This window comes from Lampris incognitus, chromosome 1, assembly GCF_029633865.1.
Source record: "Lampris incognitus isolate fLamInc1 chromosome 1, fLamInc1.hap2, whole genome shotgun sequence".
NCBI classification, from domain to species: domain Eukaryota; kingdom Metazoa; phylum Chordata; class Actinopteri; order Lampriformes; family Lampridae; genus Lampris; species Lampris incognitus.
The window spans coordinates 94012902-94039229 of record NC_079211.1 but is presented as its reverse complement, the minus strand read 5'-3'; the positions used below and the strand labels follow the sequence as shown (position 1 = coordinate 94039229).

Below are 26328 nucleotides of genomic sequence, written 5' to 3'. Positions count from 1 at the left end.
CAGGGAGAGATAGAGAGAGAGGCTCAGGGCATAGTCCACAGCGAGACAGGTCCTAATGATGCTGTCTCAATAACAGACTATCGTGCAAGCAGCACCCGTTGTGCTCGAGTGTACTCCGAAATAAGATGTTACTTTAGAGGTTCTTGGTTTGTAATCTTGAATGAATCTTTTTTTCTTTATTTGTGTACTGCAGCGCAATTGGTCAAATGTTTGAGGCTATACAAAAAAAAGTGACATGTAACACTGGGAATTTAGTGATTTCTTCTTTCCTTGGCATTTGCGGAAATTGTACAAGTATCATTATATTTTCTTGGAAAAAGAAAAAAAAAAATAATAATCACCACACTGCCCAAGGGAATTGCATTAGTATTTGTTTCGACACTACATTTTAATGCCACATGGTTTTCGTACAGCTTCTGGGGGCCTTTACAATCTTCCAAGCAGAAACCATGAGGTGAATATTTACCATTTTCCATGTGATTTTCAAAATTCCTCTTGTTGGATTAAGTACAGATCACATGACAAATGCTCTAAGACAGCTGAGGGGGGAACACCCATGACACACTGTAATCATGATGACTCCCGTTGTTCTAGCTCTGAATGACATGCTGTCTAGTTGGGCTGCTGCATATAGGTCAAGGTTTGCCATAAGTACCACCAAAGCAGCACAGTATTGTCCAAACACTGTGTACCACCTATACTGGGCAATATGCAAAACATTTCTATTAATCACAAGGTGGGAGTATGCTGCTGAATGTACAATCAAAGTGGTGAAAATGCCATTGCAATCAATATACTACCCTCCCTCCCTCCCTCCCTCCCTCTATAGCTGCTCCTTGTGGGGACCACAGCTGTGAATAACATCCTAAGTTAGCTTGTGAATTGAAGCGCATTAAGTGTTAAAATTTGCAATCTACGGTATGCCGCCGCATGGCAACGAAAAAAAGAACAAACGGGATCAACGAAACAACAGAAAAAAGATTTTTCGGTTCGGTGTGTGCATGACAAACACCCATACAGACACACTCACACAAAAAACACACAAATACAAATATAAATGAGAATATACGGCTCCCAATAGGTTTGGGTACAACCAAATCAAGTGGGGAATGAAATGGGGAAGTAAAAATTGTTACGTACAGAGAACCAATTGACCCTGCGGCTTGGTCGGGCCTCCCTACAAACACAATTGTCCATGTCTGTGGGTGGGAAGCCGGATGTGGGTATGTGTCCTGGATGCTGCGCTAGTGCCTCCTCTGGTTGTTCGGGGCGCCTGTTCAGGGGGGAGGGGGAGCTGGGGGGAATAGTGTGATCCTCCCATGTGCTATGTCCCCCTGGTGAAACTCCTCACTGTCAGGTGAAAAGAAGTGGCTGGCGACTCCACATGTATCGGAGGAGGCATGTGTAGTCTGCAGCCCTCCCTGGATCGGCAGGGGGGGGTGGAGCAGTGACCGGGACGGCTCGGAAGAGTGGGGTAATTGGCAGGATACAATGGGGAGGGGGGGGGAAAGGGGGGGGGCCCAAAAAAAATTGCATCTGATATGTCAGTGTGAAATATGTACTATATTTGAACATTTCATATACTGTACTCTGACCTTTATCATCTCATTAGCTAGAATGACTGCAAACAACCTGTCGATCCTTCTCTCTCTGTCTCTCTCTCTCTCTCTCTCTTTAATGCAAATGCATTATTGGATGCCCCAACCATAACCCTGCTAAAGCACAACTATAACGTCCAAGTGAAAACACAGAGGCATTTGGTTATACTCTGCCTACGGTGGTTAATCTGATCAGAGGTGTAGCTGTAAAGAGCCGTTGTGTAGTAAAGATTAGTCAGACAGTTCCAGCCGAGACTAACACACTAGTGGATTAGCTGGATATGGAAAAAGCAGTGCAAAGATACTATAAACATGGAGGATAAAGGTTTGCAATCCGCTCTCCGCTCAAATCCAAGTCCCATCGCTCTTATTTCTAATTAAAGAAGTTGAAGTGTGTGTGAATCACAACACATTCAGGTTAAATGACCAAATATGTTTTACAGGAAGGAGATGTTTTGTTTGATTTTTACACCATGTTCCCAACAACAGAATTACTTGCTCCAGAGTAACGGCTGTCAATCACTTACTCTGGTCGGAGAGAAGATGGTTTTATGGTTTGGTAGCACAGCTTTGCTTTGCTGACCAAGACCAGGTCAAAACCTAGCCTATGGCTGCACTGTGTATGGCCAAGTTGTTACAGGTCAGTCACAGCATCTATAATGTGAATCCCTGGATATTAAACGTTCATCTGCAGTTTTCTGTAGTGGTCCCAGCAATATTTGTTGTGTAGGTGGACTGAAGTAACATCTCACACGACATGGTTAGTAGTGGCGTAACGGAACGGATCTGATCCCTGATCCATACGGATCAGCCTCTGGGGTTCGGCACGCGTGTGAACCGTGGATTAACTGCAAACTTTCCAAAGTATTAGTTTTCTAAATCTCGATGCAGAGTTGCAATGAAAATATAGACGAGACTAGTAGGTGACCCGCAACCAAGTTGCGGTGATCATGACGTTTATTGGCTATCCACCCGTCTAAATCTCCCCCCTCTTCATCCTGCCAGCTAACCGCCTTCCCCCTGCCCCTAAACCCCCCCCACTCCAACTCCCTCACCCCAAATGCTCAGATTCATCTGAAATGCCGAGAAAAGTGGTTTTTAGCCATTTTTAGAAAATGCATATTTTGCATAGTTATGCATAATTATTATAATTATTTTAATTTTCTGCTATTTTTCTGGTCCTCTCTGGAACAATACCTAGCACCTCCAAAAAAAATGAGGATCATAAGTGCATTTTTGCAAAAATGCATATATTTTGCATAATGCCAAAACATTTCTAAGTCCCAGAATTTTTTTTTATACAGGTGAAAAAAATCAAAGATGCTCAGAATCATCTGAAATGCCTAGAAACGTGGTTTTTAGCCATTTTTAGAAAAATTCATATTTTGCATATTTATGCATAATTATGTATAATTGTAATTAATGTTCTGCTATTTTTTATAGGTGCCCCTGATCTTCCCCAATAACGTCCAAAAAGAATGAAGGCCCCAAGTGCTTTAGTTTGGCCGTTTATAGACTCTCACACAGACACACACCACACACCAGACACACATTGGGAAAATACAGGAGTAGATGGACGCATGTTGTGATTTACTCTGAAGCGCAGTGATTGGCTGATGCACAAAAAAAAAAAGAAGAAAAGACTTTGAGTGTTCACGTGAAGAGGGCATGTCGAATCCCAACCACCCAATTGGGGACGCTCGTGTTGCTAAAAGCACAGTGGCAGCAATGACCAGCCGATGGCTGGAAGAACTTGAACTGGAAGAACTTTATTTAAACATTGGACATCTTGAATGTTGTTTACACTTAAGACCATGGGCAAAAGTTCCTCGCTCTAAATGTTTTACAGCATAAATGGAAAGTGAAAGGTTATATTTGTCTCCTTTTCTTTCGTTTTTTTTTTTTTTGCTGATCTGAAAAATGATGCAATTCGTGACTCAAAATTGTGATACGATCCGCACCGTGAATTTTGTGGTCTGTTGCACCCCTATGTTCAAGGAAAAAAAAAAAAGATTGTAAATGCAGTTGTGAGAATAACACTTTCCACTCATATCTTGGGATGTGTGATTTGAAACAGATTGTAATTTAATTGTAATCATAACAACTATTCTCATTATCTGTTAACTACCCCTCATCTTTCATCTGTTTCGATGTGCGGGTGCCTCCCATTTTTGAGTGTTTTGTCAGATTGTTTGTTATTTGGGGTGCTTTAGTAACTGCACTCTCCCTCATGCCCCTCGGCACATGGAGCGCTGCCTTCTCTCCTGCCCTGCTCTATGCTGGACTGTTGCAGGGTGTAACCGGGTGTGGAAAGAGCAGCAAACTGTTCCATTCTTAGCATTTCCACAGTATCCACAAGCAGCAATATATTCTGTTTGTTAGCCTGCGATAAATGTGGAATGAGCCAATAGGGAAACTCCACCTTCCGCGTTTACCAGGGGTGTCGTTGTTCAGCTGACCAATCGTGTTACTTCAGCGATGTCACTGGTCACCTGATCCAGCGGCCCAATTGTGTAACTGTAAACATGATCACTCAGTCACTCTAAACATGATTACGGACAGACATTCCAGTCTGTAGGGCTGGCCTGTTGGGCCGGTCCAGCCGAAAAGCCTGTTATATAACTATTTTCAGCAACAATCCCTGGAGCACTATGTGGCACACAAAGAGAATTTAGACGATCTTTGCTTGTGAGTCTGCCTTACTGGGCACTGGCAGTCCTGGGTACCAAGCAGGCAACCACTGAAATTGTAAATGGCTGAGAGGGCAGAAAATGAAATGTTGGAAACAGCAATGAAGCGGCAAGTGTTAAAATGCCCACATTAAGACATTCTGGTGTCGCCCACATGGTTAGTCCTTGTTTTTCTACATGCAATAGGAAAACTAGAATGAATATTCCCATCCAAATGGGCAGATATAGGCAGCATGCATCATGATGCCAAGTATGTCAGACAAACAAACAAACAAACAAACAAACAACACACTACGCTTCCACAGCAGTGATTAGCAAAATGTTTAGCACTCCCCTGCTCCAGTGTCTGTTATCTGTAATCACAGCCAGCATATTGAGCAACAGGAGTTAGGGGGCAGGTGGGGACCTAGGATGTGGGGTGGTGGGGATTTGGGATGAGGAGGAGGGATAGAGGGGGAGTGAGGGAATAAGTGAGAGACAACGCAGCAAAGATAGAGATAGGGGAGAAGGTAGGAGGGAGGGTGAGAGTGAGAGTGATATGGGAGAATAGATATCAGACAAAGAGAAGAGCAAAGTGTGTGTGTGTGTGTGTGTGAGAGAGAGAGAGAGCGAGAGAGAGAGAAAGAGAGAGAGAGAGAGAGAGAAAGGAGGATGCAAGCAGGTAAGAATGACAGAGAATAATTGACAAAGAATGAATAAGAAAATGTAAAAACAGAGAAAGAGGGGGGAGAAAGTGAAAATGAAACTGAAATGAACAGAGAGAGAGAAAGGGAACAGGTCACAGAATGAGCATGGGGATGGAAAGCGGTAGGCAGTAAAGAAGGCATAAGACATGGGTATGACTGACAGCTAGCACAGAGGTTATTCACTTGGGATCAGGTCAAGAAGAAACGAAACTTTCACAAACACCCTCTTACACACTTACACACACACACACGCACACACACACACACACACACACACACACACACACACACACACACACACACACTCCCAGTCCTTGAGGAAGTAGAAAATACCCAATTTGACTGCAAGTAGGGCTCTAACAGACAAGTTGGAGGTACTTTCAGCAATACAGTTTCACATAAAAGGGAACATAAACTAGAACAATGCAAACTAAATTCAACCAGTTCCATTAATTCTTCCAATAACTATGTCACCTACCAATGAACAGTCAACAGGACGACACCAATTAATCCAGCTCATTTTTCTCCATCAGTGGGTAATAGACGTGTCTACACAGCATGTTACCTCACTCCTCACCAAATAACTAAAGCTACATTTACACTGCACATCTTCATGCCAAGTTCCAATATTTTGCCTATCGCAAAATTTGTTTTGACCGACTGTTTGTATCTACTTTTAAAAGTGACCCATATCAGATTCCTGTGCTTGCACCATAACTCTTTGATTTGCACTTGAAACAACATGCAAAGAGAGTATGGTCACCGATGTGGAAGTGAACAACCACTAGTGTGCCGGACATCAATAAAATTGTATTAAAGAGTGTGAGAGTGTTACATTTTGAATTATGTGCAATTCACAAAGACCTGAAAAGTCTGATCTGCGTGGTTACGTGAAAGTCGCATTGGCAGATATCAGATTCCTATCCGATTTACTTCCATGTATGAATGTGCTTTACTTTCACATATGAATAGGCGGCATGGTGGCCCAGTGGTTAATGCTGTTGCCTCACAGCAAGAAGCTCCTGGGTTCGAACCCCGGGGTTGTCCAACCTTGGGGGTCGTCCCGGGTCGTCCTCTGTGTGGGGTTTGCATGTTCTACCCGTGTCTGTGTGGGCTTCCTCCAGGGGCTCCGGTTTCTTCCCACAGTCCAAAGACATGTGGGTCAGGTGAATCGGCCATATTAATTGTCCCTAGGTGTGAATGTGTCTGTCCTGCAATGGGCTGACGACCTGTCAAGGGTGTTTCCCTGCCTTCCACCCAATGAATGCTGGCATAGGCTCCAGCATCCCACAGTCCTAATTAGGATAAGCGGCTTGGAAAGTGGATGGATGGATATGAATGTGGTCAAAGTCAAATCTGAAAATATCTGATTCCAAGTTGTTGTTTTTTTCCTGTTTACACAGTCATAATACATATCCGATCCGTGCCTTGTGAGTAAAAAGAAGAAGAAAAAAAAGATTTGTGTCACTTATACCAAGCAGTCTAAATGTGGCCTTCGTTATGGCAACAATACATCAGCCACTGCCGAGTAGAATGACATCTTTTTTTAATCACAGCACACATTTGCTATGCTAAATTAGCACACGGTGGAAGGTTAAAACAGGGTGACAGTGGGCGTGAGTACGTGTGACTGCAGAGGGGGTAGGGGTCCAGGTCAAGACACAAAAGACGAAAGACACAAAACGTAAGCTTCATCAGAAATCATGACAATGTGAGCCATGACCTTAACCCAAGCAGTGACAGACAATGGCCTCGGCATCTGTATTTCAAAGGTCGTACGTGGCACAGAAGCATGCCCATCCACCCTCGCTGCTCAATGAATGATTTAAACATGAGCGAAGCGACACGAGACTATAAAGGGAATGCTTTTCATTTAAAAAAGAATGCCATCGATGTGTGTGTGTGTGTGTGTGTGTGTGTCCTCAAAGGTGCTTGCCGGCAACATACTTTGTGCATTTTATGGTGCTATGAAAAGCAGCCAGCCAAGGGTTGGCTTGAAGAGTAATGATGCAGAGGAGAGAAAGTCATGCGAGCGAATCAACGACGGAAGCTTTACACTTGCGTGCACAGGCACACAGACACACATGCCTGTGTGCATCCCTTCACACAAACACATACTTTGGAGGATAACAAACGTGGACAAACATTCCAGTACAGGCAGCATTTCACACACATACCTATATGTGACATGTGTGCATGCCTCCTGTGTGCTTTGTGCTCTAGTAAAACATTCAATAGATTGCTTTACCGCCAAAACAGTGTTTGGGTCAGCAGAGACAAAGAGAAAGAGAATGAGAATATGAAAAGGGGGAGAGGAGGAAATGAAAGGGGCAGAAAGAGTAAAGGCCATGGCAAAGATGGAAAGAGGGACAGAAAGTGTCAGACAGACACATAGAGAGAGGGACGGAAGAGGGCAGCTGGCCATATCCATTCAAATGTAAAACTATACAGAGTAAACCATACATATGAACCCTGACCACACACGCACACTCACACACCTGCAAACATACAAACATGCACTCACACACACACAAACCAAGCCAGGCATGGAAATATGACAATCAACTAGCCCTCAGTCGTTAGCAGGAAAATCTGCTTCCCTTTGAAGTGCCGCTCATTAGCATGATTATATAGACCCACTGCACACCAACTCTCCCCATTCCATTTAGAAGGCTCATTGCATAAGAATACAAAGAATCTCACTGCACCACCATTCACTGTTGGCTCAGCATATTTGTATTATGGCCTTTTTCTGCATAATAACTGACAAATACCATGATGAACCCTGCATACCCAGCTGAACATAAGCACACAACTGACATTCAGTCACCAATCAAAACAAAGGGACGCCAAGGTATTCAATTAAACGAATGAAGTTGAATAAATATATTTCATCCCAAACAACACAGCTGACTATATGACTAAATTTTGTCATTTTAAGCAATACGTTTAATCATGTGTCATCGTACAGATTTCACTAGTGTTTACTGATACACGTGTTTATGAGGATAGTGCATTAATTCATGAACTATTCATGCAGCTCATTGTTTAATGTTGTCCCAAAGAATGCTGGATGTACATCTCCCTCGATAATCAAAACTGAAATTATTTTGAAACGCACCAAGCCATGCACACTTCTCATACTACCGTGTTTTCTCTTTCGTAGAGAATGTATGTGTGCTTGTAACTGTCTAAAAAAATTTTGTTTTTAATTATTTTGATATACTTTATTAATTTTATTCATGCTCTGCATTTACCCCATCCTGGCTGTGTAGCTAGGAGCAGTGGGCAGCCGCTGTGCAGCGCACGGGGACCAAATCCACTTCTTCTCTCCATTGCCCCGGTCAGGGGCACGGACAGGAGTATTAACTCTCACATGCACGTGCTTTTGATGGTGCGGGAAACCGGAGCAAACCCACTGCAGACAACATGTAAACTCCACACAGAGGACGATCTGGGATGACCCCCAGGGTTGGATAACCACGGGGTTTGAACCCAGGACCTTCTTGCTGTGAGGTGACGGCGCTAACCACTGGGCCACCGTGGCTCGAAGTGGCACGGTGGTGCAGTTTGAGGCATCTCCACATTTGAGGCATCTCCACAGAGCATCTCAGTTCACCACCTTTGTCTGGGTGAACTACATAGACCCTTGTCCTCAGATGTTTGACTGCATTTGAGTATGCGGTTGCGTAAGGGTGCGCATGTTTGTGCATACAATCACAACTCTCCACAATCATCCAAGGACATGGACCCATGTTGTAGAAGTTCTTCTCAAGCCATCCGGCCTTCCTGACCTGCATCAGAGAGTGCCGTTGCCAGACAAACCACCCTCGGCAGGGCTCTGCTCTCTTCTAAGCTATGTCTGCTGTCAGTCTTCAACAAGCGATCGTGCTTCTTCTCACATCTACCTGTCATCCCAGCTCGGGCTCACAAACATGGGCATGCACACGTGGACACATAAACACACACACACACACACACACACACACACACACACACACACACACACACACACACACACACACACACACACACACACACAGAGAATGGTGTAGGCCACAGGTTCTTCATTTCATCAACCCTCTTTCTCTCAATCTCCATCTTTCTGTCTCCGTATCCGTCTCTCCTTCTCTATCAGTCTGTATGGCCTGGTCTAAGCCCCCCCCCCCCCCCCACACACACACACCAAATGATGCCCATCTAATTTCAAACATCTTTCTCTTTCAAACATTATACATACATACATACATACATACATACATACATACATACATACATACATACATACATACATACATACATACATACATACATACATAAACAAATAAGCACATAAACACACACACACACATCATACAGACCAATGGTGCACGGTTGCATCACAGTGAATTATGTTCACACATGCACAGTCACAAAGCACAAAAATAAAATATGACCACTTGGTGCTACATCCCCATGGTGGAGGAAAAACATGGACAAGCGCATCTCTCAACACCCCTACATACATAACTCAAAAGATATGAAGGGTTTCAAAATGTGCTGCCTTAACCCCCTTCCTATCACCATCACACATAAACAAACTCACACACACACACACACACACACACACACACACACACACACACACACACACACACAGTCGTGTTTCACTATCCTTGTGCGGACCCCTCGTTGACTACATTCATTTCCTAGCCCGTAACCCTAACCTTACCCACGCAAACTACATGCCTAACCCTAACCCTTACCCTAACCTAACCCTAATTCTGACCGTACCCCTAAAACCAACTCCTAACCCTAAAATAGACCCTTTTCCTTGTGCAGACATTTGGTCCGCACAAGGATAGCAAAACATGTACACACATACACACACACACACTCACACACACAGAGCTTCAAGGTATACATTAAAAATGAAAATATTAATTAAAGGCTCGTTTATTTTTTCCTAGGAGTCCACAAGTGTGTGCCAGTGTGAGCCATCAGAGATGACACGGGTCAGAAACACTGCAATGGTGACATGATCAGACTCGGGGGGGCTTGACACGCCTAATTGGGGAAAGGTAAAGAAAGATCTCAGTGGGCTGTCTGTGCAGGCACACGGGCAGGGGAGATGACTGACACCTTCGGTCAATGTGACTCAGACTTTGTACTCAAACACAAAAGTAAGGGGGATATGAATACCTTAAAAGGAAAAAAAATGATGAACGAGTACAAAGTAAAAGGGATGCAATGGACGGATTACAAAGCCGAACTGTGCTATCTGTCTTTCAGAGGAGGACGAGTATGTTCAGCTGTCTTTTCGAAAGAGCAAAGGTCAAACTGTACTCGGTTACATTCTGGTATTTTGCCCCGGCACATTGAAAGGGGTTCAGTGGTGTAAGACATGTTGCACGGGCTATTTTATCATGATCTGCTCACAGAATTACTTCACAGGACAAATGCAACTGAAGTGATTTGGTTGGCAGATGGGGAGAAGACAAGGCTTGTTTTTGACGATTACGTGTTGAATTATGATTTATGGTTGTTCATTGTCGAACAATGCACTGTGTTGATTGTGGAATACCTGGAAATTTAGAAATACGGGTACTATCCGACCTTAAATTTGTTGTACGTTTTTTCTTTTATAGTAACATTTTGTGGTGTCTCACAATTCTTTAAGGGATTCATCTTTTCTTTTTTTTTTGATGACACAAAAATAAATCTCATGCCATTTGGTAGAAATGCGAGCACATTAAACATGCCCGTGCTTACACGCGGCTTGCGGTACTCCCATCCTCACACCTGTGCATTCCCACAGGCAAACAACCAGCTTTACACAGACATGCATGTGCAATCAAGCATGCACACACACACACACACACACACACATACAGACACCCGCACACACACACACACACACACACACAAAATTATATACACATGCACGCACACACATGCAAACACCCGCACACACACACACCCACACACACACACACACACACACACACACACACACACAATTATATACACATGCACGCACACACATGCAAACACCCGCGCGCGCACACACACACACACACACACACACACACACACACACACACACACACACACACACAGTAGCTGATAGATTTCAAGAGGAAGTTGTGTTGACATCTGTGAAATTGGTAAACAATAACAGGCAGGAACAGCCATTCAGACACACTGGGATGTTTAGAATTCCTTCTCCATGGAAAAGACTGGAATAAAACCAAAGCCAACTGCCAACCAGTCAACACAAGGACAAATATCTCCCTCTACCTTCCTCTCTCCCGCTTTCGGGCCTCTTCATCGCTTGCCTATCTCCTTTTTTCTGGCTCTCTATCCTCTTCTCTGTCTTGAAATAACAGAAAGCTCTCTGTCTCTCACACCCTCTTGGACACAGAATACCTTTCCACCCTCCGCCGCTCCTTATTCATTTCCTTCCCCTGACTCGCCTGCTCACACGCTCCCTCGTAATCTTGACTAAGCTGGGAGTCAACGGGCAACACTACTTTTTCCTCTCCCACCCACTTGCTCTCCCTAATGTTGAGAAATTACCTCACTTGTGCACACACACACACACACACAAACAAAAACAAATGCAGAGCGCGTATCCTCATGTGTATTAAAACCAGACTCCAGTTTGATTAAAATTATATGCAGGTCATACTATCCGTGTTGAATCGCAGGGATTAGAGTCGTCAGCTTCACTGTTACTGGCCATAGCGTGGGTGGAACGGGTTTTTTCAAATACTAAGCCCACATTGTTTCATCATGTAAGCAAAGACAAGGGGCCCTATTTAAACGATCTATGATGCACGATCTAAAGCGCACTACACAAGTGCATTTGGGGCATGACCCAATCTACTTTTGCTGGTTAGATGGCGCATAACCTGAGCACAAAATAAGGTGCAGGGCACAAAGGGGTCGTACTTAGTCTCTTGATTCAGCATAGGTGTATTTTGGGCGTAACATGAATTTAACAAATCAGTGTGTCATCTGCCATTCCCTTTAAAAGCCAGGCGCGCTTGCACCTTGGCGCATTGCTATTTAAATGGTGGACTCGCCAAGTTGAGGAAATGAAGGGTTTTCGGAAACGGATCTGCTTGTGCGCGACGTGAAAGGGCGTGCCACGTGAGCAGACCATCTATGGGAGCAGCAGGACTACACCAAAGCCCATTTTGATCAGGGACTGCTGGTATAAATGGCTTAACAGGGCTAAGCCCTCCTTATCTTTTACAATAAAGATAAGGAAATTATTGTTAAAAAAAAACCTTTGACAGACTGTTTTAAATTTGGGTGGAACCTAGAATAGCAACAGCACCAAAGAGTCAAGAAATACACAGTAACAAGATATATCTAAATGGGCTATTTTTTTTAGAGCCCAAACACAGTAGCATCGGTTTATATTCGTCTTCATAATGAGTGACAGGCATTGTGGCACGCCCCCTTGATTTGCTGATCATTTGGGCTAAATTCATTCAGCCCTCAGGCCGCTGACCTTTGACCAATGACAGCGGACGTACAGCGTAACAGTACAGTGGGGCACTACTTGTGCGAGAGTGGGTAGAGTTAGGTGAGCACTGGCGTTAGCATGAACAAGGTGGATTATTCGACTTATCGTCCATTTTCTCTGATGTCTTTGGAGGAAAAATTGGAAGTGAGCAGACTGGAGACACGACGGCCAAACGATGTTCAACTAACACAAAAGGGCGAATGACAAACTTGTAGGTTTGTGTTACTTGGTTTCAACGAAAGCACTGGCTAACGGCAAGTGTGGCTTCACTTTTCTGTTTCCCATGCTTGCTTTTTGGAGGAGACACGGCTCTAAGACCAACATGCCCACGGGAGCTCAGATGGGCGCGATTACATTGGCTATTTAAACAATATGGGCGCTGGGCGGGAAAATGACAACTGCGTTGGTGTGACACGAGCAAAGACACTTACGCTGCACTTGGCACCGGGGCTAGAATATGGCTCTAAAATTCTGTTAGAGCCACAGGAATGAAAATGTGACATTTTTAAAGTTTTTTTTTAATTATTTAATATTTTGGTTGATGTAAAAATCAACTGGTAAATCACTTGAGATGTTTAAGGCTCAGATCTAAGACTTCTTTTATGGTTGTGATTGTATTCTGTTGTGCTGTGTTTCATTAGGGATGCTGTGTGTACCAATATTGGAGCATTTCGTTTAAGAAGGTCCTCCAAATTGCAAGGCTGATAAAATAACCTTGCCTCACCATATTTATATCAACTGACAAGACATTTCACCTGTTTTATGACATGACTCAAGTTGTGGGTAAACGTTAATATGTGATATAATAACACGACGTTTTGCCTCTGGATATATGTAAAAGATTTGTTACTTTTGTAGTTAGTCTCATGTTTCATTTGATCAAACCATGTGAGAAACAGTTTGTTTCTTTAATGGTCACTCTCAACAGGGGTCATAGCATAAACACACACACACACACACACACACACACACACACACACACACACACACACACACACACACACACACACACACACACACACACATCAGTCAGTGAGTCCTCCAACTGGTTAAGTAACTCATCAATGTATTGGAATCCCCATCCTGCGTCCCGTACTAAAAGGAAAAAACAAGCCTTTTGAAATGTCCATAACAGCAATGCATGCTTGTGGGTAGGTTAAAAATCTCTCAGTAATCATCTTTCCTGTCTCACCTCTGCGAATCTATGCCTCTCATTAGCCCTACATTGTTGCTTGCGGAGAGTGGCACACAGCCTTCTTTAAGTGAGCTTGGTATAATGGGTCTAATTTGTCAATATTTCACTAAAATGTCAGGACTAAACTTGATGAGTCAAAGAACCACGCCTGCCAACTTGTATAAGCACTCAGCAATTTCTAACGTTCCTATGAAATATTCGCCATTACATTTATTCAAAAGGTATCATTTGCAACTCCGCTGGTGTAATGCAAGATAAATGAGGCCAATTCATAGTTTCACTTTGACCAAAGGATGGGGCGTAAAGACTGATTGAGGCTAGTCCCACCGTAAAGGATTATATCATATTACTGTTAGATTGTATGTGAAAACTAGTTCAGAATGCAACGCCAACTGCATGACTTACTTGGTCCAGAAGTCAACTAACACCTCCTGCCTATGATGCCCACAAAAAAAAATTGCAAAAATGTAGAGCCGTGGTTTCTTGAAGACACTAAAACTAACATTTTTTAAGGAGAAAGACCTGGCTGACATGTGCATTAACGATTGAATACGCCGCTAGTGTTGTTTTTATCCAGTGCTCGAAAACATTTTTCTAGTTTTTATTTTGCAACTACTTTTGGCTGGGAGCAAACCTATAAGAATGCCTAAATAGCAGAGGAAATTGTAGTCTCTGTCTGCATGAGGAAAAGAGATTGTGTTACCTTACCTCTAGTACCTATCTCATATCAAGTTTAATCATTTTGTGACATCCATGACCTTGGCATTTGAATTGTGTGAACAACTATGAATGATGTTAATCTCTAGGCAGAGACCAAGCATTAATACTATTAAAGTATGGCCAGGAGAGATTCAATGTGATTCCTCAGTGATTGGTGTCAGAATGGCCGTGTGGGGGAAAAAACAGGCAGAGGAAGACGGGGAGCGATGGGGAAAGAGAGAGAGAGAGAGAGAGAGACGGAGAGAGGAAAAAAACCAAGTATGCACCAGTGTCTATTAGAGAGACTGTAGACAAGCTGGTTTACTCACTGACTTCTACCCCTCATTATGATGCATCATCTTTAAGAGGCAAAATGGCTAAAATCTAAGGGGGGGGGTGGACTTTGAAGGGTGGACTTAATCCGACTGCATAAATCATGGTGACATTCTGAATAGACCTCATCAAGAGTGTGCGGGCACAGACACACTCCCTTGTCTCACCAACTCTCTCACCCACACTCGTTTACTGTCTCTCTCTCTCTCGGACATGCAAAATCCATACCAACAGCCCTAATAAATCAGGGGGCCATTGCCATGCAGTGCACGATGCAGTCAGAGGCTAGAGATACGCAGGCCACCCCACACACCCCCTTCCTTCCGCATGCTAAGTGAGAGAGAAAGAAAAAGAGAGAGAGAGACAGAGAGACAGAGAGAGAGAGGGGAACAGGGGCAAGGCAGCAGTGCCAGCACACCAGCGACTCAATCACATTTAATACCGGCACAGTGCAAGATGAAAACGCCTGCTGGTCACTGCCGCAAAGATCAACGGCATAGCAACACCAAGAGTAAATGCTGGGAGGACATCAGTACAGATTGTTAGTAACGGTAGATGATGACATAACATAGTCCAATTTGTTCTTTCTCTCTTTCTCTCCCTCGCTCTCTCTGTACACCCCACATTCTCTCCGTCTTTCATTTTCGCTCTTTCTTTCCTTTCCCTCCATTCTGTCTTTGATAACGCATCCCTCCACCTCGGTCTCTGGCTCTCTCCCATTCCATCTTTGGCAGCAACAAAGAGATTAAAGAGGGATTACTTCTGACATGTCAAACTGATGTGGGCGCTGGATATAGTACTTTTATTTCTTTCCCTCCACAGTCCTAACTCAATATGACATACACACATGTGGTCGCATGCAGAGGAAGGTGCTCATAACGTACAGGTCACAGGAGGTTATGTCCGCTAAAAATATGGACTATCCAAAATTCTAAAATGCAGAAGCCAGCGAGCCTAGCCCCACCCTTGTTTGCTCTGTTTGAAAGTCCACCAGCCTAAACACCGCAGCCCTGAGTTTTGAAAGTAATAATTAAAAAACTTAATGCCCTTTTCTGCACTTGCTTTGCCAGCAACGATTCACTAGCTTGTCTGGCATTTCCAATGTGTGCTGAGGAAGGGAAAGTGGGGAGGGATGGGTGAGGGGTGAGGTAGGGAGGCAGAATGAGGGAAAGCGGTGTTGTTTTTGGAGCGATAACCTTTTGCTGTGATTCAAAGTACTTGCAGCTAGCAGGGAAATGAACTATTGATTAGTGAAGAGGTGAGGTGAGAAAAAGAAAAAAAAACAATGACTGAAAATTGTACAAACTCAAACCACCCACTGCTTCTGTATCCAAGGAAAAACACACAAAACAGACATAAAGGCACATGGATGCGCCTACACACAGACACCCAAATGTTTATCTAGGAAGAAGAAAACAAAATAAGCGCCTAATAATGTTCTGCTTGTAGAGTAGCAAGTAACCAGGAACAAATCCAGACAGCCAGTAAATTAAATACCACCCTCACTGTCTTCTCTACTAATTGGACACCATTCAACGGCCTGTTTTGTTTTTTGTTTTTTTTTCACGACAGTGTCAAAAAATGGACAACATGTGTTACTCCTTATCCATGTCCCTGAACATACCCCTGAAAACATTTGATGGATTTGAAAGGTGAACTGAAAGCTAGGCTAGTTCTAGACATTACTGGCAGAGACTGGTCAGATACGGTCCAACATTTCTATTCGTTTATCCACTCCTGTATTTTCACAGTGTGGGTCTGGTGTGTGGTGTGTGTCTGTGTGAGAGTCTATAAACGGCCAAACTAAAGCACTTGGGGCCTTGACTCTTTTTGGAGGGTATTGGGGATGATCAGGGGCACCTGTAAAAAATAGCAGAACATTAAAATAATTATAATTATGCAAAATATGCATTTTCTAAAAATAGCTAAAAAAAACACTTTTCTCGACATTTCAGATTATTCTGAGCATTTGGGGGGAGGGAGTTGGAGTGGGGGGGGGTTAGGGGCAGGGGGAAGGCGGTTAGCTGGCAGGATGAAGAGGGAGATTTAGACGGATGGATAACCAAACCGCTACATTGTAGCGGGGTTCTTCTAGTGTCTACATATTTTGCCTGTCACTGATATACACGGGGGGGGGGGGCATACAAAATGACAAATAGATTGGTAGCAGTACTAACTCAAAATGTGGTACTATTGCTGGGATGATAGGTAATGGGGTACGGCGTCTGTGATTGTGCTGAGTGGAAGCACTAATCTATGGCTTTTGGTAGAACCGTGCAGCGGTATCTCCAATTATCCTACATAAGTAAATGCAACACAGTCATCAGTGTTATCTGATTCCGAAAATAAAATTCACAAACCCAGATACAGTTTGCCAATTTAAAAGGAGCCAACAACAATATATTCCACACACCGTTGCTTTGGCACCCAAAAACGTTGACCCAGTTAACCAGCGCACCGGGAAATAGACTCAGCCGACATGTCAAGAAGAAAAAAGCTGACCAAGTTAGCCTGCATCCGGCTTGCAAACCATACATTTCTGTGCTAGTTTTTGCTGATACCGCTATAAAAAAGTATGAAAATTAGAAGAAGGAAAAAAGAAGATATATATTATATATTGTGGAGTTAGAAAACAACGAGACAGGAGACGTGAGAGTAGACGTAGTCGAGGTAGTTTACTAGCTCCAACTTAGCATGTCATACATTCGACAACGACACTGAACTCAACTGTCAACCGGAAGCGGAAGTGCATTATCTGACCCCTCGCCTCTTCCCTTAAAGGTACACCGTCCTCTTAGGTGAATGTCTCTTGTTATATAGATGTGGGTCACCACAATACCTATATATATATATATATATATATATATATATATATATAAATGCACTCACCCGATGGCGCATAGCTGCGTCCTGGGTTTTTGTGGTCATTAATGATATGCTAATCTTTACAGTATTATGACGTGGTTAAATAATAGACTTCTTTGACAAGTCAGAACAGACACATGTGTATGGGCCTTAGCTCCACCCCCTTTCCATGGCCACCGAAGCGACCCTATCTGTTTGCCTACTCTTTACCCTCATGGTGGGAAGTAGCATGTTATCTAATACAACTTCTCTCATAACGTCCCCATTACCTTCCACCACATCGCCGCTGTCTGTAACAGATGTGTCCGTTTTTAACATGTTCCATATCCCACAACATAACCAAAACGGCGACAGCCCAGTTGCATTGTGGGTAATATGTGAATGACCCTCGGAGCGGAAACGCTAGTAGAATTCGCCACAGTATCGTCTCTTCAGTTGGGCCGAAGCTTCTGCTATCAGTCTTACTGATAGCAGATCTTTAGTTCAACCCGATGGAAAGGAGCTCCTTCTCTTTTTTTTTGGAGGAGGATTTTTGTTCATTTGGTCAAACTCACGTTTTCTTTCTCGGTGACGATAGCCGCCGCTAGCTAGATTAGCAGCGCGCCGTTGATTGGTTGATACTTTTGATTGGCAGGCGCACTGACCCATCTACGGCCTTCAACTAATTTCAATTGGGAAAATAATGTTCGCAACTAGGGAGGAGAGCTTGATGGCGGACAGACTTGACAACGAAGGAAATAACGTTAGCAGTAACGTCACGTATACACCTTTTTTTGCGGATTCAAGGACAAGGAGGGGTTTTAAAAAAGGACGAGGGATTTTTTTATTTATTTATGTAACGGGTTATTTTCTTGCCCGGTGCGGGATTCGATACGGGCTGAACCACAAGGCGACATCACTAACCGCTCCGCTAAAGGGTCAGACCCATTAGCTAGGGGGCTAACGTGTCTTATTGGTAGTTTACAATCGTCATCCTCCCCGGAAGCGCGCCCTCGCGCTTTGTTATTCCCGCGCTCCGAAGAGACTTCTGAGCATCTGCACACTTCCGGATCCCACCGCTGCCACCAATGTAACCGGTTATTTTCTTGCCCGGCGCGGGATTCGATACGAGGTGTACTGCGCCACAAGGCGACGTCACTAACCGCTCGGCTTTAGCTAGGGGGCTAACGTGTCTTATTAGTAGTTTACATTTTTTTTTTTTTTGTGGCTATGCCACTGTTGGCAACCATGGCCTTGCCTGTATACCTGCTTATTTTATAGTTCATAGGATAGTCTGCCTTCAGATTAATGAGAACCCAGTTGGCCTGTAGAGGGGGGGGAAACTGGTGTAAAAACGTCCAACAATATTATGAGATTTTAGAAACCTTTACAAAATCAGATTATCTGAAACTTAATATAGCTGCCTTCTCTTGAACGTGTTGAGTTCCGTTTTCCGTTGAGGACCTGGAATGCGCCGCAATGGGTTTGATACGTCACCCAGAGTGTCCGAGACCCGGATGACAGATGTGTCGTGTACTTGGCCTATGTAAAGCCTATATTCATTTGCTCTAAGCGTTGTCATAGGTCCGGGATTCCGTAATATGAAGCATTGCCTTGGTTTGCAGCCCAGGAAAGAACCAGAGACGATCCAGCTCGAAGCAATCTGCATGCGGCTGCCGCTGCCTGCCAATTGGAGAATTTGGCCCGCTGTCAGTTCCGTAAATCAGCTGGCGATCGTCTAACTAGGAAGGCGTTTTGTAAGCTAAGTCTTTGCAACGATATAATGCAGTTGGTAGCCCCATGCTCTAACGTTGTCCGTCGTGTGTGCTATAGTGTGTGTGTGTGTGTGCGTGCGTGTGCGTGCATGCACTCTGACACACCTACAGTACAGTAACCTGCGCACTCGGGTCTGACGCCCATTCCCAGCCATTGAGCCCTCTAAGAACTACGTGTGCCCACTACCACCTCGCGTCCTCATCCTGAAAGACATGCTCTCAAGCGTCAGCCCCCACCCCACCCCAACACACACGCACATGCGCGCGCGCACGCACACACACACGCAAGCGCGACACGCTCGCCTTTTCTCTCTCTCTCTCTCTCTCTGTCTGTCTCCTCCAGGCTCTCTCTATCCGTCCTTACTTCCTCCATGCGGAGCGCGGCTTACTGACGAAGCAAGGGGAGCTGCCGCAATTTGCCTCCAGGAACGGGCGACAGTCCCTGATGTGGAAACCTCACTCAGCGTAATAGCGCTGCACTCGGCGGATGGTGGCGGAAGGCTGGAGAGGGTTCACGAGGCAGAATGCAGGCTTGAACGAGCGCTACTGTGGACACAATTGCGCGGACGCCCCTTTAGGAAAGTTGCATTTTTACCCCGTTCAAGGGTTTTACCCTCCTGCCGCCGAGAGCAGCGTCGCTCCCATGCAAACCACCTGTTTTCCCCCGTCGTCGGTGCACCCACAGACTGGGACACGGGAGGGGCTTCGACGGTCAAGTTTTCTCCGACAGATGCAACATTTGGTACTGTGCACCCACCTTCCCAGGCCACACAGTCTTGTCCACACTTAACATGCATTTGGCATTTTGACATTTTTTTTTGTGTTCACCTTTGACCGGTGGGGTCTCGTTAAAATCACAGCACATCTCCGCAAGCAAGGCTGCCTGGAATCAACCGTCTATCTGTCAGCTGGGAGACGTTATATCACGCCCCCCCCCCACCAAACAACACAGCCGCCAACTTCATGTGTGCGCACAATTGCGCATAACGGAACAGATGCCTCGTCTTTATCGTGTCGGGGGAGGGGGTTGGTGGTGAGAATAAGCTACTTCAAATACCATTTTGCGATGATAGCAAAGATGAAGCGGCGTCCGAGGAGACAATGGCCAGCACGGGGAACGGGGGGAGGGGGGGGGGTTTGCCTGCGTTTGCTGTGTGAGTTGGTGATTTCGGAGGGGCCACGGCGGAAACCTCTCCGCTCCCTATAGGCGGGCGCGAGGGCGCGCGCGGAGCCTCGCCGGGGCGGTGAGTTGGCGAGGGGAAGGCGCAGCAACTTACCGATGTGGATGATTGAATCCGAGCGCGCCGGCTCCCACTCCTGACTCCAGACGACGGCGAAGAGCAACAGAGCCGAAACAACTTTCATGTTGCCTCCGCTGGTGTCCCAATACAATTTCCCCTTGGAAGAAGAAGAAGAAGAAGAAGAAGAAGAAGAAGAAGAAGAAAGAGAGAAACGCCAAGAAAAGCCAACGATCCCTCGGCGAGAGAGAGAGGGAGGGGGAGGGAGGGAGGGGGGTATTTAGTATGTAAAATCCCGGGACGGGTGATGGTCAAGCAAGAGAAAATCTCCTGCGATACGTCGGTGGGTGAAACGAAGGCTGTTTCTCTGTTGCGTGTAGAAGAAGAAGAAGAGAAAAAAAAGCGGACCCCCCCCTCAAAAAAAAACCAAGTAGCGATTTCCAGGTGGCGGTTCCAGCGGGGGACCCCCCGGTCGGGATGCTCCGGCGTTACAGCGTAGTGCGCGAGCGCAGGGAGAGCCGCAGAGCAACCGCATCCAAACGCCGACGCGTCAAGCCGGATTCCGTCGCTCCGCGCAGGGCTGCGAACTCACCGGCGAAACAATTTGATCGCCGCTCGGCGGGGAGGAGGAGGAGGGGTGGGAAGAAGAAGAAGAAGGAGAAAAAACACTCCCTCTATTATATTGTAACGGCGGCGGCGATGCGCAGGTCCTGCCAGAGACTCAGTCGTGATTCCTGCCGCTCGGACCCGGCGACGCGTTTCTCCAGCTCCAGCAGCAGCAGCAGCCTTAGCGGGCCAGGAGAGCGACCCAAACTTCCATCTTCCCACCGGGGGGGAGGGGAGGTCTCTCTTAACTGCTGCGGCCGAGCTGTAAATCTCTTTTCTTCTCTCTTCTTAAATACCGCCGGTGCTCTTGCCAAAAGAAAAACGTCAAAACGCGGCGGGAAAAGATAGTCCCATATTCCGTAGTTAGGCTCTCTCCTCGGCGCGCAGACGGGGGGGGGGCGGGGGGGACCCGCGACGGAGGGGAAGGCGGCTCAGAGCCGGAGACCGCTCGTTCTCTGCGCCGCTTCAGAGGGGCACGGTCCGCGGTAACGGTCACCCTGGATGCTTGCGGAGGCACATGCGTCTGTAGCCTGTAGCAGGTGTGGAGAGACGGAGGCTTGCCTTGTTCGTGCCCGTTTGGGAGAGAAGGAGGGACAGAGAGAGAGAGAGAGAGCGCGCGAGAGAGAGAGGGAAGGAGAGAGAGAGAGCGCGCGAGAGAGAGAGAGAGCGCGAGAGAGGGAGGGAGGGAGAGAAGCGACGACTACTACAGAGCGAAGAGAGGAGCAGCATCGACTGTCTAGAATGGAATTACCTTAGAGAGAGAGAGGGAGGGAGAGAGAGAGAGAGAGAGAGATAGAGGGAGGGAGCGCGCGAGAGAGGGGGAGGGAGGGAGAGGACACCCGGGAGAAAAAAGAGGGAGAAGCTGCAACTACAGAGCGAAGAGAGGAGCAGCATCGACTGTCTAGAATGGAATTACCTTGGGGAGAGAGAGAGAGAGACAGACAGAGAGAGAGAGAGAGAGAGAGAGAGAGAGAGAGAGAGAGAGAGAGAGAGAGAGAGAGAGAGAGAGAGAGATGCGCGAAAGAAGGCGCGGGTTGGGATGCTGGTAGTTGGGGGGTCGGAGGGGCGGGGGAGCGAGAGACAGAGAGAGATGGATGGATGGATGGATGGATGGATGGATGGATGGATGGATGGATGGATGGATGGATGGATGGATGGATGGATGGATGGATGGATTGATGGATGGATGGATGGATGGATAATCAGCAAACCTTAGCTCATGTGGCTCTTTTGCCCAAATCATCGGCACCTTATCCATCCATGACACCCTATCCATCCATGACACCCTATCCATCCATCCATCCATCTATATGTAGCCCCATTCTACCTCCCAAAACTGGTACAGGTTTTATGTCGGGACACTTGATGATCACTTACATAAGTCTATTGACTCATATTGAGGAGGTGGTATGTGTGTGTGTGGGGGGGGGTAACTACCTCAAAAAGTAAAAGGTCCAAAAAGTCCACCTACAGTGTGATGAGTGAAACCCAAGCAGCAGTTACCTTTGCCTGAAAGCAGGACATGTTCATCATTTGGAAAATCCTTCCACTTAGTAATTAAGTATAAGTAATCATAGCCATAGTGGGTCACACTCACTTGCATAAGGTATCTTGTGCTCAGACTAAAAATTGCCACTTTTGGGAAGAAAGGCCCTCCCTCCCCTTTTAGTAGGCCAACCACAAAGCTGTGGTGCACTGGGACTTTACACTGTGGTGCAGCCCCATTGTCAGATTGTTGGAAAAGATACATGCATTTTCCAGCCATGAAATTATCCATCCGGCAGTGCAGCCGTTTAAATTCTGGGTTGTTTTTTTTCTTCTTCTCAAAACTAAATATCACAAATGGGCTGGGATAGGCAGCTGGAGGGTTACTGCCTTTGAAATGATCCCTAAACCTATGGATAGTTTCCCCTAAAATAGCACTGTATCCCCACTCAAATCACCCATGCAGCTGCTTTCATCGCTCCCACCCATTCCTGCATCCATCAACCCCTGTTCCCCACCTCCCCTCACCACCCCTCATCCATCCATCATGCATCCATCCTTCCCATCTATGAATCCAGTCCTTTATCCTTTCTCACCAGCCTCAGAGGGACCGGAGTACCCAGGCTTGTTCTTAATCTGTCTCAGGCCCTGGATTAGGGATTAGCAGGACTGAGTGTTTTGGACTATCATGACTGTTTGTAGGCATTCAAGGAATAAAGAATTAGGTTGACAGTGATACAGCTGAGAGAGGCGAAAGGGGCCTCCGCTGTCGCGGGCGATATTGGCTCTCTCTTGATTGGTTTATTTCTCCACTTTGAAGGGAGCATCTCTTCTGGGGACGAGGAACAGATGACTGGGAACGCTTTCACGGCAGTCAACAAACATTTTGAGACAACGAAAGTGAGATAAAAGGTTGGAAACGACCAGCGTCCTACATGTGAAACGGCTATCAACGTGCACTCTGCAAATAACCACAAGGTCATGTAGGAGTTGAGGTAAAAAGAACATTTATTCACAACTCTGCAAACTAAAATATACAATTTTCAAAGGGAAAAGAGGGGAAAAAAAGCTTGAGGCATCTGCCATTGATTTAAAAATCTGTAATATGATGGAGAGTTCATTGTGAAACGGCTTCGACCTGACTTGATTTTTGGAGCGGGAGGTGGGGTGGGGGGGTGTCATTTTCATATCGTAATGTCAAGCTTTACGCAATACCATGGACAATTACTCTTGGCAAACAGTGGAGGGCCATCAGCATACAGAGTCCACCGCTTAAAAGTTGGCAGAAGTTTTTTCCCAGCTGAACTACGGGGTTCTTGTCGTCAGGAAACCCGCGGGTTTGCAGAGATGTAGTGAAGGTCTGAAGTGTGTCCTGGATTGTAACGATTAAACTGCGTAACTGTTTCAAAGCCTTTCTGAATGCCAGATCTGCTATCAACTCCTGTCCCTTTATGAGGGTGCTACATCATGGACCGTACTGCTTCTATGGAGTGTGCGCGCACACACACACTTGCTTGCTTGCTGGTTGTCCATCGTGCCCGATGATGACCATCTTCTTCTATTTGTGGGTCCTTTGAGGACTCAGATAGCAGAAGATACCTGCGCAGAGATGGTTTTTAAAGTGGCATGGGGGGTGCGCTTCTCCCAACGCCACATGACTTGATTGTAGGGGAGATGGTTCCGATGGCAAGGGGGATCCCTAGACGACCGGCACCTCCACACAACTGCAGGGGGCTGCCGGAAATCCAGTTTTTCGGAAACCACCTCAAAGCGTGCCGCCACAGCTTGCTTTTCTGTTGGGGTGAGCTCCCTTAGCCTTATGTCTTCCCAGACTCACCCACAAGGCAGCGGGGCAGTGGTTGATAGGTGCCAGGGCATGTCCACCAGGGTGGGCCTGCACACCATATCTCTGGGGCCCACTGCTGCTCCGAGATCCCCTGCCAAGTTAGCCTGGGGCCACAAGACCCCAGTTACCATGTGTGGCCACGGGGAGGCCTGGCAGGAGTCTTGGTGAAGGAGAGGCTATGTACTGGCAAGGGAAGGCTTACACGCTAGGACGCTTCCCTATTCGCCACAAAGGCTAGCCAGCGGCAGCAAGCTAAGGGCAGGAAGGACACAAGCGGGTTGGAAGAACACATGCACCTTCCCTCCAACTACACACTGCTGCACTAGACGCATCACAACACCCTGTGTGTATGTACACACACACACACACACACACACACACACACACACACCACCTTCCATCCTCTGTTTCGAAGCCAGCTAGCCAAACTCCGCCCCGCCTCAAGCGGGCGCGTTAGACCCACACGCTAATGTACTTTTCAACGAAATATAAAGCTGCACAAAACGGTTTAGAGGCGTGCTTAAACTGAAACGACGAGTTGATGAAAACTGTCAATAAACCAGCATTAAATCATATCTAGTCATCAGCGGTGATCTGCTATGAACACTCTCTGCGCTTCATCCCCATCTTAATGAAATACCCTGTGACAAAATGTGTGTGTGTGTGTGTGTGGGGCGGGGGTTTCTTTCCCCCTGCTTCCTGTGAAGTTTTCAGTACGGTTAAGACCTTGGCTGGTCGTCTGCCATGCTAAACAACACCCGCACCACACATGCCGAGCAAAGACGACGAGAGAGAGGTGTCCCTTAGTGTGCGCCCGCAGCACTTTTAGAAACCTCCCAGGAGAAAGAGCAAAACGTGACAGGGGGAGGTGAATAACCCCCCCTCCCCACCCCACCGGGCTAGATACAGGGTTTGATCCTGAACAGCAAGTCCTCTATCAGTGGTGTAGTCAGAGTTAAGCAGGCTGTGCACACCGCCTAGCAGGTGGGTGTGCGGTGAGCCTACAACCCCTGCAGCGTTCAAGAGATGTAGTGGGGTGTGCAGCCGGTGTTAGACTGTAGCGTCCAGAGAGGCCACGTTTTCATTGCTTTGTCCTAGTGGGCCTCTTGAAGAGAAGAAGTGCGGGGAGGACACTTACTCCGGCCTGTGACGGCCCACGGAAACCTTTAATTCAAGTGCAAACGAGGAAAACATCACAACCAGAACTTGGTTTTCAGATTACAGCGGCAGTATAATCCCCCAACCCGCCCCCGCTCCCCTACTCCCAAACTTCCCGCCTTCCTCTCAAAGCATATCCGTTTGTCTCGGCGAGGACATACTATAGGATTAATCCGGAGAGGAAGACTACTGGGGCAAAAGAGGCTCCACACCTAGTTGCACCCCCCGAAGCAATCTTTGCAGGCTGGTGGAGCACTTCACTCCCCAGCCGTCCGTTGTCGGCACCAGAGACCACGCTTTATTCCCGGCTCTTCCGATTCTGACCGTTTAGACAAATGAAAAAGAAAGAAAAAAATGCTGACTTACTTCCTGAAATATTGGACCATCGGCACAGGATGAAAAGAGATTACCCCTCCTCCTCCTTTGTCTCCCTGTCGCTTTTAAACACACACACACACACACACACACACACACACACACACACACACACACACACACACACACACACACACACACACACACACACACACACACACAGTGAGGGGCTGATAGGTCCAGTTGTCTGTCATGCTGCATTAACTTGCTGACTTCCTGTGTCACCAGTGTGACGTCACGATTCATTAAAACCTCTAATTGGAGGAGATGTGTAATAAAGTGAT

General features: G+C 46.2%; 1 protein-coding gene across 1 annotated transcript in view; it reads right to left on the bottom strand.

Moving 5' to 3' along the window:
• grid2 (glutamate receptor, ionotropic, delta 2) overlaps positions 1-20701 on the bottom strand; it is a 1051241-nt gene extending 1030540 nt beyond the window's left edge. The window contains exon 1 of the mRNA XM_056283554.1: positions 20614-20701. Within this exon, the coding sequence (XP_056139529.1) occupies positions 20614-20701 (88 nt within the window). The remainder of the gene's footprint in view (positions 1-20613) is intronic.
• Positions 20702-26328: the final 5627 nt, after the last annotated feature.